The sequence below is a fragment of the Hippichthys cyanospilos genome, chromosome 15, assembly GCF_059441005.1.
Source record: "Hippichthys cyanospilos isolate Australia breed blue-spotted pipefish chromosome 15, RoL_Hcya_1.0, whole genome shotgun sequence".
NCBI classification, from domain to species: domain Eukaryota; kingdom Metazoa; phylum Chordata; class Actinopteri; order Syngnathiformes; family Syngnathidae; genus Hippichthys; species Hippichthys cyanospilos.
Genome location: NC_142383.1, coordinates 13,612,827 through 13,627,869, shown reverse-complemented (window position 1 = coordinate 13,627,869; position 15,043 = coordinate 13,612,827). Strand labels below are relative to the sequence as shown.

General features: G+C 38.5%; 1 protein-coding gene across 1 annotated transcript in view; it reads left to right on the top strand.

The window, feature by feature from the left end:
* The window catches only part of nsmfa (NMDA receptor synaptonuclear signaling and neuronal migration factor a), a 40,302-nt gene that overhangs the window by 13,007 nt on the left and 12,252 nt on the right, over positions 1 to 15,043 (top strand). Inside the window, exons 2-6 of the mRNA XM_088435509.1 lie at positions 550 to 611; positions 817 to 1,713; positions 3,061 to 3,127; positions 12,320 to 12,372; positions 13,857 to 13,946. Coding sequence (XP_088291635.1) covers positions 550 to 611; positions 817 to 1,713; positions 3,061 to 3,127; positions 12,320 to 12,372; positions 13,857 to 13,946 — 1,169 coding nt within the window. The remainder of the gene's footprint in view (positions 1 to 549; positions 612 to 816; positions 1,714 to 3,060; positions 3,128 to 12,319; positions 12,373 to 13,856; positions 13,947 to 15,043) is intronic.

Genomic DNA, 15,043 nt, shown 5'->3' with positions numbered 1-15,043 from the left:
TCTGATTCCAAGAAGAGACTGAGACCCCTGAAAGGTGGTCTAATTTTGAGAACTGCAACACTTTTCCGCAGAGCTTGTCCTCTCGAGTTCAAGGATAGAGTTTAACTATATTTGAATTTGGAAGCGGATTCTAAAACTCTGTTTGCGATGCTAAGAGCATGTCCATCCACTAGTCTTGCCCACTTAGCATCAAAATGGTGTGTGAGTGTTTTGAAAGCTGAAAACAAAATATTTATGGCCTCCCTCTGCTGTAAACCGAGGTCATGCTTTGAAAGGTTGTCTACCTGAAACCATTCACCCTGTGTCCTCCCCCGCTACCCTTCTCTCGTTCTTTCGCTCTGTCTCGCTCTCTCGGAGGCTGCCTGAAGTATGCAGATAAAACAGCTGCATCTTAATCTGTGGGTGGCGCGAGCCCACAAAGAAGACAATTAGGTGTATAATTTGGACTCGGCCTGCTCTTCTCTTTCTCTTCTCTTTGGCTTCCGGTTTTTCACCCGTCCTTCCAACACACCCATAAATTGATGGCTTTATGTGTATGTGTGTCCACAGAGCAGCGCGAGCATTCGGAGAGTACCTGTCCCACTCGCACCCTGACAACCGAAACGGATCAGGTCAGCGCTATTACCGCCCTGACATGTCATTTCGTTCTCCGTTGCGGTCGTCCGTCCGTTCCCCTTCATTTTCGTAGAAAAGCAAGGCTGAGATCTGTTTACGTCGTCTGAAGCGATCCTCAACTTCTTTTCAGGCGTTCGAGATCACCGGTGCCGATGTCGGATCATTAATGATTGTCTTCCTTCGCTTTTTTCAAAACTCTAGCTCATCTCCTGTGTGAAACCTTGGTGGGTGCTGATCCAGAGTCTCCAACGGAGAGTACCGGCGCCAACAACAACCACCTTCACCCGTCCTCTGACTACACCAAGGACACCAAAGACACCCCAGAGGACGTAGTCGTGAAAACCTCTTTGGGTCTTCACCATCAACCACCTCCGTCCATAACAGTTTCCAGTAAGCCAGTGCGCTTATCCCTCGAACGCAGTTTCTCAGTCGAGGAGGACAAGCAGAAGGGCGTGGAGTGCACTCTGCAGCCTGCTCGTGTTTATACCATCACCACCCAGCACGGTATGCTGATGAGTGGCGGCCGGGGCAGCAAGGAGAGCCTCGAACTGGACGTCTTAAAGGAGAGGTCAGGGACCGGAGGCGCGGGACCCAAAGGCGGTCACGCTAACTTGATCCAGCCCTCCACTTCCCCGTCGTCCTCGTCGTCGTCTCCGACTCAGTACCACCAAACCGGGAGCAGCCGCGGCGCCGGCAGCTGTGGGGTCGCCCATCATCACCACGCCAACCATCACCACCACCACACGGGACCTTCGAGCAGCGCCGGAGCCTGCGGGCCCAGCGGAAGCGGTAACCAGCAAGCCTCGAGCATCTCGGGGTCTCACTCCCACCACGTGGCGCACCACCACTCCCACCACCACCATCACTTGGCTCAGCCTCCCCTGCAAACATCCGTCAGCGCCCACAACATCCGCAGCTGGGGCGACGGCGGGAAAGGGGAGGCAGAATGCAGCGGGCTGGCCTGTGAGTCCTGTAGTGCCGTCCCCTCTCGGAGCCAAGGGTCCCTGGACCTAGAAAGTGCGTCCCGAGAGCCAGGCAAGCAGCACCGACGCCTAGAGAGGATGTGGAGTGTGGACCGGGTGACTGGGCTGGAGAGAGGTGAGGGGGCAGGGGACACACGGAAGAGGAGAAGCACTAAAATACAAATGGGTCAAGAATTCCTAAGATTCTCTAGTGGGGCTACGTGCTTCAGACCGGAGAAGAAATAGATTTCGGAGAACCTCTTAACGCATTGAATCCAGCAAATCTAAATGGTAGCGCTTTCCTACCTTTGGTAGCACTTTACAGCGTCTACTCATTTACCTACTGATGACGGAGTGTTTTGGTCTTGACGTGGTCGAGATGATTTGGGATCAAACAACCCTGACTCTGAACTGCTAATAGAGATATTGGTAAACCTGCCTATCATATTGCTAACATTCAGCTAACATGGACTTAACTAGGGGTCACCAACGTGGTGCCCGTGCGCACAATGTAGCCCCCGAGGAGTAGCCTGCGGCCTGTTACGCAGATAACGTACAAGTGATAGAACACTGTCATTTTCTAAAAAGAATATATGGAAATACAATTATACAATTAGCAAACAACTTAGACAAATAGCTAGCAAAGTTAGCAGTCAACATGACAGCTTTGCTAATACTTAGCCAACGTAAGCTACGTACAGCAAGCAAACCTTAATGAGGAGTTCAGCACATTATGAGCTGCTGCAAATAGAGTAAAAACACATACAACAATGTGGGGAAAAGTTGGTGTGAAGCAGTCATTCAAATAGTCTTCTGTTTGACATGATTGTCATGGAAACGAGAAATGCGGAAGCGAAAAGTGTTGCAGCAAATTTATTTTAAAATTGTCCGTAGCAAAAAATTTTAATTAGAAAAAATATATATATCATCCAGAATATGTACAAATATATTGAGACAATTAGCAAACAAATTAGCTAGCAAAGACTTTAGTTAGCAGTCAAAATTTCGATGACAGTCATGCTAATATTTAGCTAACATAAGCTAAGTACAGCAAGCGAAAACGAAATCAAGAGTTTAGTAGATTATGCGCTGCTTTTAATAGAGCAAAGTCAAAGTGTTTTTGTTTAAAACATACAATAACTTGGGAAAAGTTGGTGTTAAGTAGACATTCAAATACACCTGAAAAAAAATCGTCTTTTTCAATATCTATTTCCTCACTGGTCTGAACACTTGGGGTTTGATGTTGGCTGTGTATTTCTGACTTTATCTCTTCTTGTATCTCTTTTTTTTTCCCCCCTGCTTTTTCTTCCTGTGTGTCTCCTCTCTCTCCATTTGTGGAGCGCTGGACTGTGAAGTGCTGGTGCCGCTTTCGTACTTTCATATTTCAAACATACTGCCTTCTCGTACAACTCGTTTTTTTTTTTTTTCCGTCGGTGTTCATCTGACTTTTTATCCTTCTACCATTTTTTTTGTCTTATTGCAGACGACGCTAACTGGTTCCCCAAGGAAAACATGTTCACCTTTCAAACCGCTACCACCACCATGCAGGCGTGAGTGTTTGAAGCACACGGAAACACGCCGTCCATTATTCCGTTTTGCGCTCCAAGCTAATGTAAATGTTATGATAGCGAGCGCGGCCTTACATTTCCCACCGTGTCGTTTTTATAGGCTTTTAGATGGATGTCCCGCTCGGCTCGCCACTGACTTTCATTTTAGCAAGCGCTAATATCAGTTTGCGGATCTTTAAAGCTTGGCCAAACGAATGCAATGCATCGCGCTAAATATGTCATTTGAATTTATAGGGTGATTATTTTGCATAGTGTGTTTTATGATAATATTGACTATTAGGATAGATTTTGTAGCACTTTCTCTGATGCGTTCGGGAACATTTGTACACTTTTTTTTTTCGAACTTTAAGTTTTACACGGATATTGTGGTTTCATTATGAGTTAGAAGTTCCGCTACAAGCAAAATTGGTTTAACTCTTTAAAAAATGCTTATGACGTCGTCTTTGTCTTTCTGTCTGCGTTTTGATAGACTGGATGCATCCTGATGACTTTTTTTTCCCCCCTTTCTTTTGCATACTCATTAAAATTGGGACAACTCAGGATATCGTGAGTATTTAAACCCATTTTTTTCTGCTGTTTCTTAAATATATACCATGTAACATTCATTCATTGCACTTTCTCCTTGACTTACATCTAACAAACTTGCCACAGCTGTAGATATGTACCGTATTTTTTTAAATCAAATTCTGCAACTATCTGATTAATCAACATATTGGTGATATTGATTTCTTCTTAAATATCATCAAGGATATGTACTGTAATTGCAACAGAACACAAGGGGTGACAAATACTGAGAGGGAAAATATACAGGAGCATCTTAATAAATTAGATGTTTCCAAAAAGTACATTTCAGAAATCCATTTCTGAGGTAATAATTTTAATTTTCTCATTTTCTATCGAGATTTTTTTTTTTTTTTTGTAAGCCATAATAATTTACTTGTATTTAACTCATTCAATGCCAGGGACGTATTTTCATGTTTTTTCCGAGTCCGGACATTCAATCCCAGATACCTAAGTATTAAATCGATACTTAAGTACATTAATTTTCAGATACTAAATAGTAAATCGATACTAAAGTGTCTGAGATTGAATGTCTGGACTCTTAAAAAAATACGTGAAAATACGTCCCTGGCATTGAATGAGTTAACTGACTGGCAGTCAATCTACAAGACACTCTAAAAACAATTGGGTTAAAAATAACATGGTTATAGAGGGAAAAAAAAAAGAATAGAATCAATATTTGTGTCAGTTCAGCATAACATTTCGGGTGATTTACAGTACAGATAATCTTATTTAAGTTTATGACTGAATTTTATATTTCTGTAATGCTTTATTTACTGGGCATCCAATCCTTTGATCTTTACATCAGAGGCATTTCACATCAAAGGGAAAGCATAGAAAGAAGACATAAGGAGCTGAAATTTCACCCAGATGGTGACAACGTGCCAAAGTCCAACATGGCACAAACACTTCGTTATCACACTACCAGGAGTGTGAAATCTCTTGGCAAAAATACTGCGAGAATGATAGAGAAAACAATTCAAATACTGCACGCGGGTTAAATGTTGACTCCATTTCTGAATGAAATTAAATCTAAAAAAATTCCACCATTTTCTAATATACTGAGATGCATCTTTATGTCTCCACTTGAGAGCCAGCTCATATCAGTGATATAAAAACAAACAGCCAAAGAATAAACAAACATGATGAAAAAATATATATATTTATATAAAAAGCCTGTAAATAAATGTATTGAACATCTTGCTTTTAACTGAATCAAGCTGAAACATTTCATTGTGCTCTGCTGTCCTTCCAGTCACTCCAACTAACAAAAGCTCAACGCAGAGGAATTATTGAAAAATCTATTCGGTCAATTCAATCGCAATTGACAGTTTAGGAAATGTCCAAACCAGAATATCCACCAGCTCTTGAAATTTTTTACATCAATATTGGACACCATTGGGCCTAGAATTTGCAAATAACACAAACAATCCTCCCCAGCATTAAATCATTAATTAACTAACTTTCTCAATTCTCACAACTTTAAAACTATGTTGACCTCAACGCTTCCGCTGTGGGTTTTTCTCCTCGTTACACCTCTTGTAAACAAATACAAGTTTTACTTCCGAAAATGACATTTAACAAGGCATAGAAATAATAAGCCATTATTATAAAAGACATATTTTAGTTGTGGTAATTGGCAGGGTCGCTTGGTTTCTTCTTGGACCGTGTCTGCGAATGCTAATCATGTTCGCGGGAATGTGTTGCTCACTGTTGAACCACACTTCGCAAGTGATGCATTTCACACATCGCGGTGCCGTCAGCCTTGGAGAATATTGCCCAGATCGCTCGTACGGCGCCCTGGGTCCATCTGCCCCAAACTTTTTTTGGCCTCTATATTGTGGCGTCTTCGGTAGGGCCCGACCAAATAATCGTCTGCCTGATAATTGGCCCTTCGAGCGTTGGCTGAGAATAGTCATGTCAGATTACAGCAATAGTGCAAACAAATGTTGGCTGTACCACTTTAACACATTGGGCTGCGGGGGGGAAATGTTGACCAAGTTGGGTAAGTCAAATTTAAAAATATCTACCTCGAAGCTCTGCCGAAACCATTTTTGTGCCGCCATCTTCTACCCAGACGTTTCTTGGGTTTATCCCAAGTTTGGGATCATTTCCAATTTACTCTTTCAGTGCCAAGCGTTATCGGAAAACCTCTGGAGTGCCACTGTATTTAGCATTTTCGTTCATCTTTCAAGACCGGCAGAATGTTGTGTGCTATGTCTATGTAAACATGGGTGGTATCATATGAAAGATTGATTTCCATTCTTTGCTTAGAATTACAAGTATGTAATGTAGGTGTAGTATGTATGGCAACACTGTCAGCTACCCTCCATAAAAACCGTATTTGATGAGAATTTTATTATTTGTTTTTATTACTGTTTTATTACTGAGTTTGCAAAACTCCATTGCCTGTCTTGGTGCACCACCAAATGGCCGAATGGGTGTTGCTATTTGTGCGCTGAAAAACTATTACCTGATTTAGTTGGTAATGGGTTTTCATTCAAAACAATATTACCACATAGAGCTTTTCATAAAGTAAACACAAAGGCTGCATTAAAGTGGCTTGATATTAATCTGTTGAAATTTGAACCTGTAGGAGGCAGTCAAGATCAAAACATGCCCAGTCTGCTTGTTAAGAAGAAGAAGAACAGGAAGTTATTGACCCCTCTCACATTTACTCATGGAATATTGTTGCAACAGTCTATAAGGACACACATAACATAATATATAAAACATAACGTTGCAGATATAACAGTCGCAAATTTGCTAATGGGTTAGCAATCAAGATTAGCATTAGCGTACATACATTATATATGAACATATATGAATAACATTATGTATGTGTGAACTCAATTGTAGTTTGCGAAACTAAATGGTAGTAGCGAGCACGCTAATGCTAATCTCGATTGCTAACCCGTTAGCACATTTGCCACTGTTATATCTGCTACGCTATGTTTGGCTATGTATGGCTGAAGATAATAAGTGAGTAGTTAGTCTGCTACGTTTCACCTTAATGGATTACCTGAATAGTCGTTAGAATATTAATAAATTTCAAAAATAATCAATATTGACATCCCTGGACCAATGAAATGAGTGGGGCCATTTTCCACCTCCCATTTTTGGGAATTGACCGCTGTATTCCTAGCATGTTTACAAACAAGAAGCTGTAAGCTAGCGCCGCTACATTGTAAGCCGCCTGCAGACGCTAGCATCTCCGCTAAACACAAGCCTGCAGCTGAAAACCCCGACATCAGCCTCCATGCGCGCTTCTACCCCGCTCTCTTCCTTCGCCACGCCGGCTTCGCCCTCTTTTATCCCTTAAATACTGTGCTACATCCTGCTAGGGCTTTCCGGGGATTTGGCCCGAGAAAAAGGAGAGAGAGGGAGCAGGATTCAGCAGAAGTCAACCAGAGGTACGAAGTGTCCCGTCAGGCTTTGCGTTAGCGCTTTTTGCGCTCGTTTGCTGGCCCCGATACTCGAGGCTGAGTCTAATCCGACTAAGGCGAGGAGAGGAAGTCGGGTGTCACCGGTAATGTTGACAGCTTTTTGTGAGTCATACTAGCAAAACTACTTTCTAGCTCCAACTTCGTTTAACACGATATACATTACACATTCAAGATAATCAATGTTTGATTTTTTTTAAACGATTAATTGGAAGCCCGTCATTGTTTCAAATTGATAAACCCAACTCTATAAAACTCCAGATGATTGATTGAATCAGACCGACAAATCGGTAACCTGCTATAATCAGCTAGTTTCGTCCATTCCAAGATTTTCTTCGCATAAAAGATATTATTGTTAGTAAGAGTTTATCTTTTTTTTTTCAATAATTTGTAATATTTTATTTTTATTATACAGTGGCCGCCATACGAAATTAATCGGTTCTGGAATTGGAATTGTAAAGCGAAATCATCGGGCAATCAAAACTTATGCTAATTAGCTAATGTGTCTTATGTTGACGTAAATATTGGTGGTATCATATGAAAGATTGACTTCCATTCTTCAATTAGAATTGATGTAGGTAATAGCTGTGTTGTAAGTGTGGAAACACTGCCATCCAGTGGTCACAGTTAGCACAACAGTGCTCAATTGGCTTATATTAGGTCAACATTAGTCAAGGGTGTCAGCTACCCTCCAATCATATTTGACCAGAATTTTATGATTTACTAATCACTATTTTAAAAGACATGAATTCTCGTCCATGGCACTGAAAGTGCTAATGAGCAGACTAACACGCACAAACTCTTCCTTCCTGATGACACATTTTTGATTTGTGTTTTGTTTTCTACGGCCGTTTCGATATTTAATCTGAATTAGCATAGATTTGTTTAAACGCTCCAGTTCAGATTGTGTTTTTTTGTCATTTTCTTCCACGTCATTCTCGCAGTATATTAGCCAAGTAGTGAGACGTGTGTTGTCACCATTTGGGTGAAATTTCAGCTCCCTAGCATTCTTTCAACGCTTTCCTCGAAACAAGTTAAGAGTTCTTCACATGAGTTAGGGCGACGAGGACAAAGTAACACGTAGAATAAACGGAGAAACACGTTTGCAAGTGAAGGCATCAGCTGCAACGTCCCGAAGACGGTTCCGCTCGGGCTCAGCTGCCGTGTCACACCCGCACCAGGGGCAGATGGGACACTTGACACCAAGCGAGCGCTTCGCGATTCCTCCGCCATCCATCTGCAGTGTGGACGCGCCTTTGCGTCTTCTTTAATCAAAGTGAGTGCTCCCAACAAACTTTTTGGAAGCGCCGCCGCTACCTGACACCGTCTCTTTAAATATTTATTACCTTGGCCGAAGTGGATTTTTTTGTTGTTGTTCTTTGTCGGTCTGTTGGGTGATGCGGTATTGTGTGGAATGGAGGTTATAGTCAGAGGCCAAGTTGTTCGGAAATGGTAAATTTGTCCTGTTTTAATTGGACATGCAAAGGATGTTGCACAAAGTATCCTTTTTGTATTCAATTTTTTTAAATTGCAGCTTGCGCGCTTGTTAGTTAATTAGTTCCTTCGTGACGGGTGTAACTCGGGCCAAGGACGAAGCCATTACATTTGGGGCACGTCCAAATAAGTTGGCAGTCCATTACTTTCTTTAACGTTTCTGGCTTAGGACATTCTTTTTTTGGGAGGGGGGGGGGCATTTTAATTGAATTTCATACATATTCATTTCAGCATTTACTTGTAGTGATAAAATGAATTCAGACACGAACGTTCATGGAAAGTCGGTTATTTATAGATAAATCGAAATGTATAGACTGAAGGAATAATGGCGTCGTAAATGCTGAGATCTATGACATGTTGGCAGACGTCGCTGCTCTTTCGCTGCTCGTCTTTTGTCTCTACTTTGACCGGTGGCTCTTTTGTAAAATGTTTTATGGCGATGTATCTTCTTTCTCTTTTCCAACATTTAAACGACACTGCAGAAACTGTTAATTGTAAGGTATAAATAATAATTATATATATATAATATTACGGTCTATTTATATATATATATATATATATATATATATATATATATATATATATATATATATATATATATATATATTATATTTATTATATTATATATTTATTATATTTATTATATTATATATTTATTATATTATATATTTGATTAACAATTATATATATATATAAACACATATATATAATTTTATTATAATTTTTTAACTGTTTTTATTTATACCCTCCCTGATGAAGCGGAACAATTTAAATTTGAATGGTGTAAATCAGACAAAAACGATTGTTAAATGACAGAAAATGGATATTAGAGGGAATGAAACATTAAAATAAAAAATCTTGGTGGAGAGGAGCAGAAATTGAATTGCGATTCTGTTGGTTGAAAATCTTTGGAAAGGTATGAATTTTTTAAATGAGAAAAAATTATTAGGAAGGCGTATAGTGTGGAATGTGTTTTAAGTTGAAAAAATGAAACCGAGTTGGGAAACGTAAAAGTAGAAGAAAGACAACTCTTGAGTAAAATTAAACTGATAAAAAAAAAAATACAAATTGTTGGATTTAAATTATTGAATGGCATTTAAATTATTAAATTTTACTATCTAGGTTTTGTAGGAATGTTAAAATTTGATTACAAGGTGAAGTGACTGAGCAAAACATTTTGAGTTTCAAGTGGGAATAAATTTTTGCAATCCCCATTGGGAATGAATGGGCATTTTTGGATAAAAAATGTTAAATTGTGGGAAAACAATGACAGTTAAGAATGAGAAAAATAATAGCATATGAAGTGTGAATTTTAGGAATGCGTTAAACTTGAAAAGATGAGACTGGGTTGAAAAAGGTAGAAGTAGTTGAAAGACAAAAATGTGGAATAAGTAAAATGATATTGGTGAAAAATATGCAAATTGTTGTTTAAAAAAACTATGGTAATCTTGCTATTTATTCATTCTGGAAATGTTGAGATTTTTTTTACAATTGATTTCTATCCCCATTGGGAATGAAGGCAAAAAAGTTGAATTGTGGGAAAACGGGGAAAATTAAGAACGCAAACGCGAGAAATAAAGCCCTAGGAAGTGAATTTTTCGAACAAGTCGTAGTTGAAATTGTTTGAATGGGTCAAGAAGTTAAATGGCAAAATATGGCGGCTGTAAAACTCACAATAATAATAAAAAAACAACATAATAACATGGTAATGCATTCAATGAGTATAAAAAATATGCAGGCATCTGTTTTTGCAAGGAAAATAGGATACACCCTCAATATAGGCGACACCTGCTGTGTTTCCCAGTGTGTGTGTGTGTGTATACTATTTCTGATGAACGTAATGAGGCCAATTTTTGCCAAAGTTCTAAACAACCAAAACAGTTAAACAGCAGTCATGCTGTTATCGCAGCGTGCTCTTCTATCACCTTCCCCCTTCGTTGTCTTTGATGCCGTCATGTATAACAACCTCCGGTGTGTTTTTTTTTTTTTTTCGCGGGGTGGGGGCATATTGTCCTGGATCTTTGTCTCATTTCCGCCGGGGTTGTCAGTCGCAGTTTGCAAAATAAAGCAGTCCGTTCACCCCCCGATAACGGGCAAGCAGTGTATTACCTCAACCGCAAGTTGCCATTTTGTCTTTGCGAAGAGCGATGAAAAGGAGCAAAGTTATTATTGTTACTGTCAAAGATAGAAAGGCTTGTTGACTAACGAAAAATATGGAGGCCGATCAATTGTGAGAAGAGATAATGAAATCTTTTTATGTTTTTTATTTATACTGATTCAATTTCATCACGCGTCGGTACCGAGATACCCAATTTACGACTTCAAATACAAGAAATTGTTTGTCTTTTTTTTGCCGCTTTGATAAACCAAAATGGATGTTCTGAACAATGTACGGACACAGAAAGTAATTTTTTTTAAATGCACATCACTAACACGTCGTCAAACTAAACATAAAGAAGATTACCGTATTTTTCTGTGTATAAGTAGTTTTTTTTTCCTCGCTTTCAACCTTTATATTGGAGGTAAATCAAAAGCAGACCAATTTTTTCCACATACCTATGCTTGAAAAACATTCATTTGAATGCAAAATATGAAATATCATGTCATTTACAAGGCTGAAAATGATTATATTGCATATACCTTTAATTTGATATAGTATGTATCCATTTTCACGGGTGCGGTACGTCTATGTAAATATGGGTGCTCCAATTGAAGCTATAGGAGAAAAAAAAAAGTACTGTATTTTCCGCACTATAAGGCGCACCGGATCATAAGGCGCAACCTCAATTAATGACATATTTTCAAACTTTTTCCACATATAAGGCGCACCCTCAGTTAATGACATATTTTAAAACTGTTTCCACATATAAGGCGCACCCTCAATGACATATTTTCAAACTTTTTCAATCATAACATAGTAATACTCAAACTAATAAGAATAATAACTCAAATAATAACTCTAAACTCTCAATAGCATAACTCAATGTCAATATAAGCAACTTTGTTCAACTGTAAACACACAAAAGAAACAAGCTTACTTAATCAGTTCATTCCCCATCTACCAATCCCAATCTCAATATTGCTCCATATACAAGGCGCACCTGGTTATAAGGCGCACCATCAGCTTTTTCAAAAAATTAAGGCTTTTAGTTGCACCTTATAGTGCGGAAAATACGGTAGGTGTTTTAAGTTTTAGCTTTTAGTTTCAAATTTTAAAAAAATGAGTTGAACAGTTTCCATTGGTTAAAAAAAAGTTAAAATTGCAGGTAATAGAAAGAGTAATCAGATTTTCTTTGCTTTTATTTGGACAGGAAACAATTGTAAGAAGTATAAAATTAAAAGTTTGACGTAGGAATGGTGTGAATTGCTCCAAAAATGTAGATGTAACATTTTAATTTGGGGCTTTTATTTTGAAATTTTGTAAAGATGAGTTCAACAATTTCAGTGCGGAAAGTCAAATCGGTCTAATTGTGAAAACGTTGGCGGGAGGGAGTCCAGCGCTCGTGCGCGTTTGTTCCCAATGCGGTTCCATCAATGAGTCAAGTGCTCTTAAGCGCCCACCCCCACCGACGAGAACATCAGCTATAATAATGGCGTCTTGTTTTGTCTTCCAACCTCTTTTGTTGTTCCTATGATGCCCTTCCATTTGCCTGCCCGCCTCCGCCTCCGCCTAAAGGAACTTCCGGAAGCATCTTCGCATGGTGGGCAGCAGGAGGATTAAAGCGCAGAGTGAGTCACATTTTTTTGCGTGTGTGTGATTGACGCGCAAATTGCTTCACCTCGCCTTCATCCGTGTGTGTGTGTGTGTTTTATTGTGTTTACCGCTTTGGCATATGAGAGGCTGTAAATGTTGTGTTTGGGGACTTCCTGCGTGTGTGTGTGTGTGTATCTCAGAAAAATGGCACCCTGTAGGGGATTTTTTGTTTGTTTTTTTTTTCCTGTGGGTTTGCTTTGAATGTTTTTTTTTTAAATTTTTTTTAATTTTTTTTAGGTTTACATTGTTCTCTCGCCACATGACGCTTCGGTTATTGCCGCTTCTTTTAATTCAGGCCAGTCAAAAAACATATAAAAAAAAAATATATATATGTTAAAAAAAAACAAAAACAAAATTTCTGGCTTACCTTCCTAGTTTTCTTCATATTTTTCCTACTACTAAAAAAAATATATATTTTATGTTTAAAAAATATTTTTTTTAATTTTATGTTTAAAAAAAATATATATTTTTATTTTTAATTAAAATGGTCTTTTAAAAATATAAAAGAAAAAATAAAAAGAAACAAAGTAAAAAAAAGTTGCTATTTTTTCTTTAATTTTTTTTCCTTTCAAGTTAGACCAGTTAAAAAAAAAATAACAATGGTATCAGATTAAATTTATTCAACATATTTATCGATTCTTGTATCGATTTTAGGAACTGTATTTTTTGCATGATTTTTCTTGCAATATTTGAAGTCAGACCAGTCAAAAAAATAATGTTATTAATTTAAATAATAATCAACTTCTACTACCATTACAGTTTTGGGTAGCTATTGAACCACACAAACAAATACATCGATTTTATGTTTGTTTTTTTAAACAAAAGAAACAAACAAAATAAGTTGCAATTTTTTATGCAATTTTTCTTCCTTTTAAACTGGAGTGGACAAGTTTCTTTATTTAAACATGGATTTTCATTTATGATCATATCAATTACAGATTGACCTCGCTGTTTTTCTTAATATTTTTCCCTCTAAGTCAGCACAGACAAAAACCTCTATCATTGATGTATTTTTAACAAAATCAACAAGCAAAAGATTTTACTTTATTTTTCTCCTTTTTAAGTTAAATCATTAAAAAAAATAGCAATTTTTATTTACAATTTTTAAATACCGACTTTACGTTCCTATAAATACACTTAGCAACCAAAATCCAAATTAGAATTTTTTTTGAGTTTGTTTCTTTTGTTCAAAAATATAATGTATAAGACCTGTTTTTGTCCTGTGGTGGGGGCGGGGCGTGCATCCTGGACAGCCAATCCCAAGCCTGGAGTTGACAAACTATCTTCCTCACAGTTTAGATGTTTACTTGATGAATTTGGTCAGGAAAAAAGAATGCGCCTGTGTGTTTTCCAAGTGGACGTTTGCTTGATTTGTGCACTTGTGGCTGCATCGTTTGCGGGCTCCGTATCACGCACACTCGTGTGCGAGCGTGTGACGATCTCTCCCCGCCTGCACTAGCATTCGCTGAACGTAGATCGAAGAGTTTCAGCCGCTCCTGGAGTGACCCCACCCCCGTCAAGACCGAATCGCCTCATGAACCCAGAGACAGTGAGTTCACAATGCACGGACACGCAGACGATGCACACACTTTTAAGTTAGGCGCCTGACGGGTTTCTTTTCAAATTGAGAGCAAATTGATTAGAACATGAATCAATATATTGTTAAACTGATTTTTTTTTTTTGTAAATTGTTGTGTGCCTTTATTTTGTTAACCTTTCCAAGATGTGCGTTATTAGTTATTATAGATTTTTTTTTTTTTTTGGGGGGGGGGGGGGGGGGGGTTTCGACTTGATTATAAAGCACAACACACATTTACATACAAAAGAAAGGCAGTGAAACACCAAGCCACTGTCTCTGCTGTGAAATCTTCTCTTGTCCGTCTGTGTGCGCCAAATGCAACTTTGTGCCGCTCTCTCTCTCTGAGTATGTCCACCAAAATGCCGTGTGTGTGAATGATCATGGAAGAATGTACGTGCGGATCGCTGGCTTGCTTCTGCAGCTTGTGTTTGTTAACGTCTGCGTTTTGTGTCTTTGTGCTTTTATGTTTTTTCTCCATGTCCATCTCTGGTGTGTTTCCGTGTGTGTGGCGTGATAATTGTACCGTTGAGCGCAGGCAGTCTAATGTTGTGCTAATGTTGAGTTGTCTCTCTTTCCTGAAGAAAAGGTGTAGGTGTTCTCTGGAGAAGTCACATGGGTGCTCTATGGCTGTTATTTATGTCTTGTCAGTTCTTCTGATGTGTTTCTATATGTGGTTTTAAAAAAAAAAGGACACATAATGACTGTAAATCTATTTTGTGCCCCATGTATCAATTTTTGATCCATTTGTTCCAACTTGAAGTAGAAGCAAACAAAAAAGTTGTACAGTACCTTTGGTAAGTGGAAAAAAATAACTTGGGCTAGTGGTCAATTATGAACAAAAAAATAGATATATCCATCGTCCAGCATCAAACATTTGCGCATCAAACAGAACATTAAAATTAGCCAAAAAATGTCAAACACAACATCAACATCATCGATATTTGCTCAACAAATATCAAAATGTGGAAATTTTGTCTTGTATACTTTCCCTTTCCAAGAAAGTTTTGGTTATACTCTCAAACTAGCTAACATATCACACGAGCAAGACGTTTAAAGCTAACATAACA